Source organism: Crocodylus siamensis, chromosome 7, assembly GCF_052110815.1.
Source record: "Crocodylus siamensis isolate JL-2025a chromosome 7, ASM5211081v1, whole genome shotgun sequence".
Taxonomy (NCBI): domain Eukaryota; kingdom Metazoa; phylum Chordata; order Crocodylia; family Crocodylidae; genus Crocodylus; species Crocodylus siamensis.
In genome coordinates this window covers 41,506,143-41,519,921 of record NC_143401.1, presented here as the reverse complement: position 1 = coordinate 41,519,921, position 13,779 = coordinate 41,506,143, and the positions used below count along the sequence as shown (strand labels likewise).

At 47.0% G+C, this 13,779-nt stretch overlaps 1 protein-coding gene across 3 annotated transcripts in view; it reads right to left on the bottom strand.

Annotated features, from left to right (window-relative positions):
* The window catches only part of WAPL (WAPL cohesin release factor), a 133,130-nt gene that overhangs the window by 82,025 nt on the left and 37,326 nt on the right, over window positions 1-13,779 (bottom strand). For 2 of the 3 annotated variants that reach the window (XM_090056846.1, XM_090056847.1), the window contains exon 3: window positions 3,629-4,678. The exons of the other annotated variant lie outside the window; for it this stretch is intronic. In XM_090056846.1, the coding sequence (XP_089912972.1) occupies window positions 3,629-4,678 (1,050 nt within the window). The remainder of the gene's footprint in view (window positions 1-3,628; window positions 4,679-13,779) is intronic. 3 annotated transcript variants of the gene reach the window in all.

Here is a 13,779-nt window from a genome sequence, read left to right as displayed (position 1 = left end):
GGTGAGGCCCCCAGACAATTTGTGACGCATCTGTGTATGCATCAACACCACAGATGCCTGATTTTTTAAATGAGGATGGGGTGAGAGACAAACAGACAGTGTCGAAGGCCTTCCTAAAGTCCAGGAAGGCTACGTCCACCGCAACACCTGCGTCCAAGGCTTTTGTGACCTGGTTGTAGAAGGCCACCAGGTTGGTTTGACAAGACCTGCCTCTAATGAACCTGTGTTGATTCCCCCTAAGCATAAATTCCCCTGTTGGCCCCTTGCAGATGTGCTCCTGGATAATTTTCTCAAAAGAGCTTCCCCAGGACCGAGGTAAGACTAATGGGCCTATAGTTTCCCGGGTCCTCTTTCCTCCCTTTTTTGAAAATTGGGACCATATTGGCCCTTTTCCAGTCCTCTGGAACCTCGCCAGAGCACCACGAGTGCTCGTAAAGCTGTGCCATGGGTCCTGCAATGACCTCGGCCAATTCCCTCAGCACTTTGGGGTGGAGATAATCAGGACCTGCTGATTTGAACACATCTAGTCCCTCCAGAAGTTCCCTGACTAGGTCCTCACTGACCCTGGGCCTGGCTGAGCCTCCCCTGGGTCCATCCAGATTCCCAGTTGGGGGGGCGGGGGGGGGGGGCGGGGGAGGGAAGGGAGGGATGTCCCTGCTCAGAAAAGAATCTGTAAAAGATTAGCTTTGTCGTCTGGTGCTACCACCAGATTACCAAACATGTCCTGCAGAGGCCCGTTACTTTTACCCCCTATGTATTTATAAAAGGACTTCTTGTTATCTTTGATCTGGGTTGATTGTTCCAGTTCCATCTCTGCCTTAGCCTTCCTAACAACCCCCCTACAATCTCAAGCAGTGGAGGTATAATCCTCCTTAGTGATGGCCCCTCCCTTCCATTGGGTGTACGCCTCCTTATTTGGCTCCGAGACCTTCCAGGATGCTTTTGGTGAGCCATGGGGGCTTTTGAGCACTGTAGCCCCCTTTGATCTGCATGGGGATTGTCACCCTTTGGGCTTGGAGGATTGTCTCCTTAAGAAACGACCACTTTTCTTTGACTCCTCCCCCCCAGGACCTCAGTGCCTCCCTGACTAGTCTCCTTACCTCACTGAAATCCGCCCTCCTGAAGTCCAGGGTTGCTGCCTTGCTGCAGGCTTTTGACACCCTGTGCTGGATGGTTAATTCCAGGAGACAATGATCGCTATTGCCCAGGTGGTCGAGCATCAAAGGTTGCTAAGCAGTCCTCCACTTGAAATAACTGCCCATCCCTGCCATAGACTGATTGCTAAAGAGGCTAGAAAACCACACCATAATTAACATCCCTTTGGGGGTCAATGCTTGTGGGAGTTACAAAGCAGACAGCAGAGTAGGGGCTGAGGGATCTGCAGCCACCCAAAAATTCACCATAGCTCCCACTGCCCGCCTGGAGCAGCCCCAGCCCTGTCTGCCCCACCCCACGCAGATCTGAAGCCACATGCACATGTTCTCAGACCAGCAGTGGTAACCGCTAGCTAAGCTACCAGATGAGCAGCGCACAGTGTTGGGAGCCACTGTCCCGTCCTCCCCAACCCGGCCCTGGCTGGGCAATGCTTGTCCCAGCCCCAGCCCCTCCCTCACCGTAGAGGGGATGTTGATCTGCACCCCCTGTGCCCCGTCCCTTCCCCCTCCACCACCTACCAGCTGGACGCAGTATCGACCATCATATAAAGGAACCAATCCAACATTTGTAACACTGTTCCCATAGGAAAATTGGTTCTGAGTTATGACATCTCAACTTAAGACACGATTTTCAGGAACCAATTGCATTGTAAGTCTGAAGACTGCCTGTGCACGTTAACACAGGGGTGTTGAACTTGCAGCCCACGGGCCATATCAGCCCACAAAGGCTCTCTATCTGGCCCAGTAGAGGGCCCAGAAGTTGTATTCTTTTGCTTTGTTGGGTAAGGCTATCAGCAGTGAGCGTGACAGCTACCGGCACACTGCGCTGCGCTCCACTGCCTCTGCCAGAGCCTGGGCCTTTGCCACCCTGGTGACCACTGAGGTAGTATGCATGTCTGAGGTTGGATCTGAACCAGCAGGAGCCACACAGTCCAGATCCAGCCCAAGGTCCCAAACAATCCCTACATTAACAGATATCATGCACCTTTAACTAAAGGCTTCTTCAACACTAAGGAACAGCCAGAAATCCAACTGAATAACCTTGATGTTTCTTCCTATAGAAAATATATTTTTGTTTTGTAAGATGAATAGCATTAAAATCTTTCAACCAACCCCAAGTCACCAGAAAAGAATTTTAAAAAATGCATATATTTTTAAAGTATAACTTATTTACACTAAATATTTATCAAAGTCTTGGCAACCATGGCCACACAGAGGCATTCAGTTTTTCATGGGAGAATCACTGTTCTCCCAGCAGAAACCATGAGTGTACAGAAGTTCAGGATTTTGCTGTCAGAGCAAAAATGGCCACTCCAGGAGAAAAATAACCCGAGAACACCCAGTGTTAAATCACTCCAAGAAGAGTTTCTCCCAGGGCAAGAAGTACCACAAGACAGTCCTTCAGTATACAAGGGTGCTTTGTTCCTACCACCTCCTCACTTCCCCAAGACAGCATGTCGCTTGGGCAGGGCCTATTGCTTCAGCTGAGCAGGGAACAGAACACGTTCCCCACCAAATCCCCATTGTGCTGCAGGGAGACAGGCTGGATTGCCTAAGCAGGGCTGCCCTGTGCATTGCTGTTATCCATCTCCAAGCAGATTCTAGGCAGAACACACCAAGTGCACACACAGGCGTCTCTGGCTGCTCTCTGCACTTTAAGCGTTCGGTATTTGAATATCTGTCCAGATTGTCTCCAGGTAAGTTCTTCAACCAGGAAAACAAGCCTGGGAGAACTCTCCCAGATCATATGAGTGTGTGTACACAGCCCATGTTTTGGCTACATAAATAAATGGCTAAAGAAATGCTTTCCACTCCAAAGTTTGAAGTTACAAAGGTGAGAAAAGTCACAATGGCAGTAGTGTTTACGAATGTATCCTCTGCCTGTCTGTATGCTATCCATTTAGAGCAAACTTAAGGAATTTATGTTCAAGGATTACAGCCTTTAAGACTGCTTGCCCAGAAACCCATTTTAATCATACTAAATTGTCCAAAGTTAACCCCTCTCTCTCTTGCTAAGAACTCAACAACTTGAGACAGATCAGAGGTCTATCGGTTTGGATCACACATTACCAGAAGCATAGTCTGGTTTTCACAAGTTCCCAGACACCAGAAAGTGCTCCTAAAATCCTGCCCCAAAAAGGAAACAATATTATTATGTACATGCACAGGGAGGACAGAAATGTCACCTCAGCTACCGAAACTGAAAAGCTACATCAAGGATCCTCTGGTATTCAGAGGGCAGGGGTGTTGCTGGTCAAGCAATTCAAAAGAGGACAAAAGGACTTCCAGTCATTCTTTCATGCTCCCTAAAACCTCTCCCCCAAAACCCTCTACTGAGATAACTACAGAAGTATCAGGAACCAACAAGTACAGGAATTTAGGATACTAAGGAGGGCAATTTAACAGGATTACAACAATTTAAGATTAGGATATAAACAGCAAGAATATACAGACTCCAAGATACCCCTGCTTACCTGTATTAGCACTCATTTGACTGTCCTGGGAACAATTCTCATTTCCATCAGAGCTGGCCTGCAGTGAGCAGGACGGAGCTGTTCTATTTCGTTTTTTGCTAGCTTTCCGTTCTGCTAACTGCCAGTCATCATCTTCATCCTCACTTTCGCTCAAGTCATCAAACCCAAAGTATTTAATTTTATAATTGGAGCTCCCACAGCTTTTAGAGCCACCTTCATCTCCCCCTCCCTCATCTTGGTCATCAAACCCAAAAAACTCCAGTTTGACATCTTTTTTGGATTTGGTATTGCTTGGTCGAAATCTGGTTGTAGTCTTGGTGGTTGCAATGTCTGCCTTTTTCCTCAAACGCCCAGCTTCTCCCAAGTCAGTAGGAGCTGCTGTGGTGAATTCATCAATACGTTCCATCGTATCCTGTATAGTAACATTACAAACTGACAAGCAAGATGGATGGAGAACAGTGTAGTCTCTAGTCCGTCCAACTGCCCCTCTAAAAGTGGTCCCACTACTTAAACCAACTTTTCTTGCTGAATTCAGACCATCACTATTTGACTCATTATTTACTTTGGATAAAGACTGACTTGTGCCATCCATTAGCCTATCAAAGTTTGTTGCCCCCTGTGGCTTTGATTTGTTGGATCTACAATATGTCCTGCAGTTGCTCGGTCTAGGAATAGTTTGCAAAAGTTCTTCGCTAATGGCTTCCTTTGGATTTTCCATATCTTCTTTATCAAATTCCTCATCCTTGTTCTTCATGTCTGGGAGAGGTTCATTATCAAAATCTAACATGTACTCTGCAGGTCTCATGTCTTCAATATCGTTATTATCCCATATATATGAATGAGTTCTTAATGATCCCTTCATCTGAGAAGTTTCTGACAGAGAGTCTGCACTCTTCTCAATATGCGAGTCCCAAGAGTCATGCAAGTTCTTGGTTTCAATGTAGCACCCAGAAACATCTATGGTTTCGATACTGGTTTTATTACAGTCTTCAGCATTCTTGTAAATGAAATGACTGTTCTCATTATCCTCATTAAAATTCTCCATTTTATCTATAAAAGAGGAGAGAAATTATGAATACAGAAGCAATATAAATGGAACCATGTTATAATCATTCATCTAACATGTATGTAGGTTAACTGTCAGCAATCTCACCGTAACACATTTCAATGCTTAATATCAATGAAATCAGTAACACCAATAAAAGTTATCCATATCCACGCACATGTATGAATTTCAATACTCCCTAAACTTTGTCACGTAGATCTTTGAGATCCAACATCATGAGTTTTTGGGTTACTAAAAATAACTGTTAACTCCATTCTCTGAACGCTGAAAACTATTAGCACCTAAATCTAGCTATTTACAGCAATTCATAGATGTTAGGGTCAGAAGGGACCTCAATAAATCATCAAGTCCGACCCCCTGCATAGACAGGAAAGAGTGCTGCGTTCAGATGACCCCAGCCAGATTCCCATTCAACCTCCTCTTGAAGACCCCCCCAGAGCAGAGGAGAGCACCACCTCCTTTGGGTGCTCATTCCAGACCTTGGCCACTAACTGCGAAGAAGTTCCTCCTAATGTCCAGTCTAAATCTGCTCTCTGCTAGCTTATGGCCATTGTTTCTTGTGACCCCCCAGGGGCGCCTTGGTGAGTAGAGCCTCATCAATTCCCTTCTGCGCCCCCATGATGAATTTATAGGCAGCCACAAGGTCGCCTCTCAACCTTCTCTTGCGAAGGCTGAAGGGGTCCAGGTGCCTTAGTCTCTCCTCATAGGGCTTGGCCTGCAAGCCCTTAACCATACGAGTGGCCCTTCTCTGGACCCTCTCCAGGTTATCCACATCCCTCTTGAAGTGTGGCACCCAAAACTGCACGCAGTATTCCAACTGTGGTCTGACCAGCGCCCTATAGAGGGGAAGCATCACCTCCTTGGTTCTGTTTGTCATGCATCTCCTGATGCATGATAAAGTGAAGTTCTGATGACTTCATTACACTGACAACTCATGTTCATCTTGGAGTTTGAGAGAGAGGGGCAATCAAAAATAGCAAATCAAGTAAATAACTAACTCTCAAATTTCAAAACTTTAGTTCTGACAGGAAAGTCAGAATATTGTTCACTTTGAATGTATTTACATACAAATATCTATGCACACGGAGACCAAAAAAGCCTTATGAAGAACGGTAAGGGAATACAGGTTATAGAAAGAAATAATCCTACAACAATTCCCAATTAGGTTGGGGAGGGCAGAGAGGGACAAAAACTAAAACTAAAACAAGCCACAGACACCTTCACTTGGTCCCTTGAAAATATTAGTCTTTACCAGCCTAACTTGTTCTTAAGAAGTCAAGCTTTCATTAAGACAAACAGACATCTCAAAAGAGTTTGAGAACAGGTAGAACCTCCAAGGTTTAATTTTAGGCAACTGACATGTATTAGATTACAGAACTAAATGTATTAGTTAAAATATGTTAAACAAAAACATACCAAATGGAAAGGGATGTAGTTTAGTACTAGAACAAGTAATTTAAACTACTAATAGAAAAGTACAAATAAAGCCAAGAAATGACCAAGAACTGCAACAACTCTGTTTCTGTGGTCACGAATTTCCTAATATAGTACTGGTTTACTTTCCCCGATTAATCAGATGCATATTTTCAATTCAAAGTACATTCAAAGGCCATGAGATCAGAAGGGTTGAAGAGAACATAATATTGTCTTAGGACTCCAGTTAAGTCCTCATTCTTTAATCATTTTACAGACGGAAATGCATTAAGCTCTCTCATAATTTCATAGTAGGTAGGGCTGGAAGGGACCTAAGCAGATTATCAAGTCCGACCCCCTGCCATGGCCAGGAAAGGATTCTGGGGTCAAATGACCACAGCTAGGTGGCTGCCTAGCATCCTTTTGAAGACCCCCAGGGCAGGGGCAAGCACCACTTCCCTTGGAAGTTGGTTCCAGCTCCTAGCCACCCTGACAGTGACGTAGTGCCTCCTGATATCTAGCCTGAATCTACTCTCAGTCACCTCTTGGCCAAACTGCCCAGTTGTGGCCTTGGCTCCATCATGATCCGCTGGCTGGGAAATTGGCTTCGTGGTCGGACCCAGAGGGTTGTTATTGATGGCACTCACTCATCATGGTGCCCTGTGACCAGTGGGGTCCCTCAAGGCTGTCCTGGGACCCATATTGTTTAACATCTTCATTAACGATGTGGATATTGGAGTCAGGAGTGGACTGGCCAAGTTCGCCGATGACACCAAACTTTGGGGCAAAGCATCCACGCCGGAAGACACAAGGGTGATCCAGACTGACCTGGACAAGCTCAGCAAATGGGCAGACGAGAACCTCATGGTGTTTAACACCGAAAAATGCAAGGTTCTCCATCTTGGGAGGAAAAACCTGCAGCATCCTTATAGGCTCGGCAGTGCTACTATATTGGTTAGCACGACTGAAGAAAGAGACTTGGGGGTCATCATTGACCACAAGATGAACATGAGCCTGCAATGCGATGCTGCGGCTAGTAAAGCGACCAAAACGCTGGCGTGCATCCATAGATGCTTCTCGAGCAAATCCCGGGACGTCATTCTCCCCTTGTACTCGGCCTTAGTGAGGCCGCAGCTGGAGTACTGCGTCCAGTTTTGGGCTCCACAATTCAAAAAGGATGTGGAGAAGCTTGAGAGAGTCCAGAGGAGAGCCACGCGCATGATCAGAGGTCAGGAAAACAGATCTTACGATGACAGGCTGAGAGCCACGGGACTCTTTAGCCTGGAAAACTATAGGCTCGGGGTGATCGGATGGCCACCTATAAGTTTATCAGGGGTGAACACCAGGATGTGGGGGAACGTCTGTTCACCAGAGCGCCCCAAGGGATGATTAGGTCGAACGGTCACAAACTCCTGCAAGACCGTTTCAGGCTGGACATAAGGAAGAATTTCTTTACTGTCCGAGCCCCCAAGGTCTGGAACAGTCTGCCAGCGGAGGTGGTTCAAGCACCTACATTGAACACCTTCAAGAGTAAATTGGATGCTTATCTTGCTGGGATCCTATGACCCCAGCTGACTTCCTGCCCTTTGGGCAGGGGGCTGGACTCCATGATCTCCCGAGGTCCCTTCCAGCCCTAATGTCTATGAAATCTATGAAACTTATGGCCTTTGTTCCTTGTTACCCCCGGTAGTGCTCGGGGGAACAGGGACTCTCCCACTGCCTGCTGGTCCCCCTTGGCAAATTTACTGGTGGCCACCAGATCCCCTCTCAGCCTTCTTTTGTGCAGGCTGAACAGGTTCAGGTCCCATAGCCTCTCCTCGTAGGGCCTGCCCTGCTACCCCCTGATCATTCTAGTGGCCCTCCTCTCAGCCCTCTCCATGTTGTCCACATCCCTCTTGAAGTGCGGCGCCCAGAACTGGACACAGTACTCCAGCTGTGGCCTGACCACTGCCGCATACAGGGGGAGGATCACCTCCTTGCATCTGTAGATGCCTCATGAGCAGGTCCATGACAAGGTGTGTGGCAGGCCAGTAGGGGGCGCTCCTGCGTTGAGCCGCCCACCTCCCTGCGCCCGACCACTTTCCAGACTCCAAATGCTTCCCTTATGCTTGGCCGACCCCTCTCCCGGAGCACACTCGCTAGCCTGGGGGTAACGTCGCCGCCACCACCCCGAGAAGGGACTGCCTCGGCCCTGTGTCCTCGGGGAAACACAGGCCTAATAGTCCGACAGGTACTCGACCCAGTACAGGCACTTGGGGCACTTCCCCAAGTCAAGGGGGCAAAAAGTAAAGTCTCCCTTAGTCCTCAGACCTAAGGGGTCTCTTAGGCATAATTTAGACCCACCTCTCAATAAGTCTCCACACCAGTCACAAAGGAGAACTTTATTGATTACAAGGGATAGGGTAAACTAGGGTACAGGATTGAGCAATATCCTAGAAATCCTAAAGAGCAAACAGTGTGGCTGAGGTAGCCTTTTGATTACGCATCTGTGTTACTGCCAGCTAAATATCTAATCCGATTGAGTAGCTTACTCACAAGCATCTTCCAGAGTTCTCCAGTTTCCCCTCTGGAGTCTTGGGGTGAGAGAGAGCTAGGTCCCCTGCTTTGCTGCTGCTTCACCTCATGGCCGAAGAGAGAGAGCCTCCTCCCCCTCCCAACCTATATAGCCCCTGTGACCTCATTCACCTGGTCTAGTGGAGGTCAGCCCCAGTTGGCTGTCAGCCAACCAATTTGAAATACATCACCTGTTACCAGGCAGATTCCAGCTCCCCAGGTAGAAACCCCCCACCCAGGTAATTGATGCAAGTCACACAGGCAGAGGGAGCAGGTTTCCCTCCTCCCTCAGGAATGCAGCCAGCTCAGGTTACCTAAAGAGACAGGCTGAGGTGTGACTCCTCCGTGCTGGTCCATCTAATCACATAGTCACAGGGCAGAGATTTTGGAGAGAAACCAAGGTGACTCTGCAGCGGTGGGATACAACTACCCAGCTGTTTTACTGCAGTGGGATCCCTGCGCCCGCCACACATGGTGGCAGTGATGGGATACAAATACCCAGCTGTTTTACCTAGGTGGGATCCCTACTGGCCTGCCACATGTGGTGCTAGCGGTGGGATACGAATACCCAGCTGTTTTACCTAGGTGGGATCCCTGCGCCTGCTACACGTGGTGGCAGTAGTGGGATCTGAATACCCTGCAGTTTTACAGGCATAATTTGGGAAGAGTAATAGAGACACTGAAATCCCTTGAGCAAACAATTTCTCATTTGGCATCGGGTCGACTGGAGAGTGTAGATAGCCAGGATGGTGGAGCAGTACACCGAAAAGACCATGCCTGAACTGAAAGAGCTGGCAAAAGAGAGAGGCCTTCATGTGAAGAAAGGGCTAAAGAAGGAGGAACTGATTAAACTCCTGTGTGACAATGACTCAGCCATAGAGCAACCTCCACACACGCCAACTCTTGAGTCCTCCCCAGAATCACAACGCCGCATGCTAAGTTCGCAGTCCTCAGGGAAATCAACCCCTCCGGAGAAGCGACAGGGCAAGCTCAGGTATGAGCTGAAGCTGAAAAAGATGGAGATGGAGGCCCAGCGGGAGAAGGCAAAGATGGAGATGGAGGCCCAGCGGGAGAAGGCAAAGATGGAGATGGAGGCCCAGCGTGAAAAGGCACAGCTGGACAAGGCAAAGATGGAGATGGAGGCCCGGCGTGAGCACGTGGAGGCTCAGCTGGAGCTGAAAAGGATGGAGCAGGAGGTGAAAGGGATGGAGCGGGAGGCCCAGCATGAAGAGGCCCAGCACAAGCACGCTTGTCTCCATACCTCTGTGAAGCTATGGATCCAAGCTTTTAAAGGGGGGGGGGAAGTGTGGCAGAAAGCCACCTTGGTTTCTCCCCAAAATCTCTGGCCTGTGACTATGTGATTAGATGGGCCAGCACGGAGGAGTCACACCTCAGCCTGTAGGTATGCTGCTGGTTCTCTCTCCCCAGGTGCAACACCTTGCACTTGTCCGTACTGAAACCCATCCTATTTTCATCCAGCCACCTCTGTAACCTGTCGCGATCTAGTTGTAGCCTGTCCCTCTCTTCTAGCATGCTCACTTCTCCCCACATCTTAGTGTCACCTGAGAACTTGAACAAGGTGCTCGTCACCCCCTCATCCAAATCTCTGATGAAGATATTGAACAGTGCGGGCCCGAGGACCGAGCCCTGGGCAACCCCACTGTCCACATCTCTCCAGGTCAAAAATAACCCATCCCCCACCACTCTCTGGGTGTGGCCCCCAGCCAATATGTGACGCATCTGACTGTGTATGCATCGACACCACAGATGCCTGATTTTTTTAAATGAGGATGGGGTGAGAGACAAACAGACAGTGTCGAAGGCCTTCCTAAAGTCCAGGAAGGCTACGTTCACCACAGCACCTGCGTCCAAGGCTTTTGTGACCTGGTTGTAGAAGGCTACCAGGCTGGTCTGACAGGACCTGCCTCTAATGAACCTGTGTTGATTCCCCCTAAGTATAAATTCTCCTGCTGGCCCCTTGCAGATGTGCTCCTGGATAATTTTCTCAAAAGAGCTTCCCCAGGACCGAGGTAAGACTAATGGGCCTATAGTTTCCTGGGTCCTCTTTCCTCCCTTTTTTGAAAATTGGGACCATATTGGCCCTTTTCCAGTCCTCTGGAACCTCGCCAGAGCACCACGAGTGCTCGTAAAGCTGTGCCATGGGTCCTGCAATGACCTCGGCCAATTCCCTCAGCACTTTGGGGTGGAGATAGTCAGGACCTGCTGATTTGAACACGTCTAGTCCCTCCAGAAGTTCCCTGACTAGGTCCTCACTGGCCCTGGGCCTGGCTGCGCCTCTCAAAAAACAAAAAGTTGGGGTTTGACAATAATTACCTGGGCAAGTAAATGCAAACTTGTATGGATGGGATGGAGCATGATAAGAAACTCTCTTTAACTGAAGTAAGAGGGGGTTGGGAAAGTTGGGAAGCGAAGCTGGACTGGCACATGCTCTCTGATGAGAGGCAGAGGAATAGACAGGATTGGGACAGGCAGGGTTGAATTTATGTTTTAGGATATTGATCGGCGAGTTTGTTATATGCCATCATATTTTATCTGTTTTTATGAGTTGCTCTCTGATCGATCATAAGTAAGAATGTAGTCAAACTGTAAATTTCATGATTTCTGCAGAAGTTGAGAAAAACGGTAATTTCCTCAAACACCATGAAAAATGGCTGTTCTACAATTTTGCGTGGAATCACTGGGAAAAAAATCTTGCTAAAAATTAATGCAGCCTGGCCTCACAACCTAAGGCGGGGGCAAGGGCCACCAACACAAAAGGGAACAGTCAAGATGGCAGCTGCACCTCTCCTTCCTCTGCCACTGATTGGTCAGGAGGTCTGCCTTTCGTGCAGCACCCCTATTCTCTGCCAATTAGTGACAAGACATGGGGCCATATCAAAGGCAGCACTCTTCAGCTATCAGCAGTGAGGGGTTGGCTGAGGGATTCTGTCAGTCCTATCAGCAGCAGGGGAGGGTTTGGCACAAACCTGAGAAAAATGGCAGCTGATGCTGCGATCAGCCCACAAAATTGCCCACCTGATACCTTACAATAACCATAAGCTACCCTGTGCCTTTTTTAAAAGGTTGGCATTAAAATAAAATAGCTATTAATACATGCTATATTTTCTCACATGCCACAGGCCTCCAAATAAAACAAACACCTTGATTTTGGAAGACAGAATATGGGAGGGTATTCCCCAAATCATGGCAAAATGTGCGACAGTAAGTTCTCCTCAAAACACAGGACAGAAAAGCCATTACATTTGTCCCTGAACTAGTTGTGCTTGTGTTTGTTCTGGGACAGAAATATCCAAAGATTGGCCTGTACACTTCCACACCACCCATGCTGGCCTTCTAATCAGGGCTAGTGAGCAGCTGAATGCACTGCCACTTTTCTTCCTGGCAATCCCAGGATAACCTTTTAGATGTATTTAGCAAAGTCTCTGGATAAAAACTATTAGTATTTCTCATCCCTGGTATGGCAGGACAGCAACAAGGTTAGGCACCAAACCAGTGCAAGGGCAGTAGTAAGACTGTGACCTCTTTTCAGTAAATAGTTCTTTATATAAACTTCCTGTAAATAATAAAGTGTTGTTTCCACACCACAAGGCTCATCAAGATACTACAGGCTAAAGGCAACACCTCAGACACCTTGGCCAGTTCCGTTGCTCTTCAACCAAAAGCTACGAGAGCTAACACTGGAATGCACCTCTGCTGTTTGCAGCCTCAGGAAGAAGTGGCAGCTGTGAGTCATGCGCTACTTACAGACATTTAAAAAAAAAAAAAAATAAGTGTGCTTTACAAGAAGGAGCAGCGTGTTACTTCAACATGGCTCTGCAGCCTCAGCAGGGTTTTTTGGCAGTTTTAGCTAAAAACGATTTAATCAGCTATTAGATAAAAGCACTAAAAAGCCTCCCTAAAGCCCCCAATCTTTACAGAAGTCAGGCAAGCCAGGCTGAAGTAACGTGCTGTCTCTTCTAGGCATGCATGGGACTCAGCGCAGGAACATGGCACTTCACTTGAAATTCTACATTTTAGGATGTTTGCTTTTGTTTTTTACATCTGCAAGTACCCACAGTGTCTGCTTACTCTATTCCACCTTGCTTCTATTCCAACTAAGAAAAATCAGCTTCTGTGCTTAAGACATACATCCCAATTTTGGGGGGCTGACTTTAGGGAGAAGGGTGCACGTAGTATAGATACAGTAAAGTGCCATGCCTTCCTTCATACACCAGACTGAAAACTACTAATAATAGAAGAGGAAAATCTTGGTAAAGAACCTTAAAAACTTGCAGAAGTACAAAGGATTCCATGAAGGGACTGGGAGTAGCTGAAAGGCATAAAACCAGGTTGCTCGGAGGATCAATGCAACAATTCTAGTTACACTGTGGTCTCTCTTTATGCGAGGGTTGCATTGCAAAAAACCCTTGCATAAAGCAAATCCAATACTACATTCAATTAATAGGGTTACGTACCAGCCTCCTTTTTTGCTTCAGGGCTGGATCAGCAGAGGAGTTAGGAGATGCACTAGAAGGCTAATTAGATAACACTTCACTAAATTTAATAAAAAGCCACCACAGTACGAGTGCAAGTAGCATAGCACCCCATAGAACAATGGACGATGTGAGACTGAGCCACTTTGCATGCTTCTTCGCATAAGATCAAATTTTTCTTGCACAAAGCCAGTTTCTGATATAGATAAGGTCATATACAAGTAAATTCGCACAAAACAAATTTGCTTAAAGAGAGACCCGAGTGTACTAGTGTAGAAAACTAAGTTTATTCTTATTGGTTATTAGTAAAAAATATGCATATATATTTTATACATGACCTTAAATCAATGATTTCAAAATTTTAGAATCTAGATTTTACAAATGTGAAATTCTTTTGTTCCTTACATTAGGAAATCGGTTAAACAATCACACTTACTAGAGTTCCCATTTTAATATTTTCATAGAACAGCAAGCCTTAAAATTAATTGATTCCATAGACATTAGGGCTGGAAGGGACCTCGGAAGATCATCAAGTCCAGTCCCCCACCCAAAGAGCAGGAAATCAGCTGGGGTCATAGGATTCCAGCAAGATAAGTGACTAATTTACTCCTGAAGGTGTTCAATAT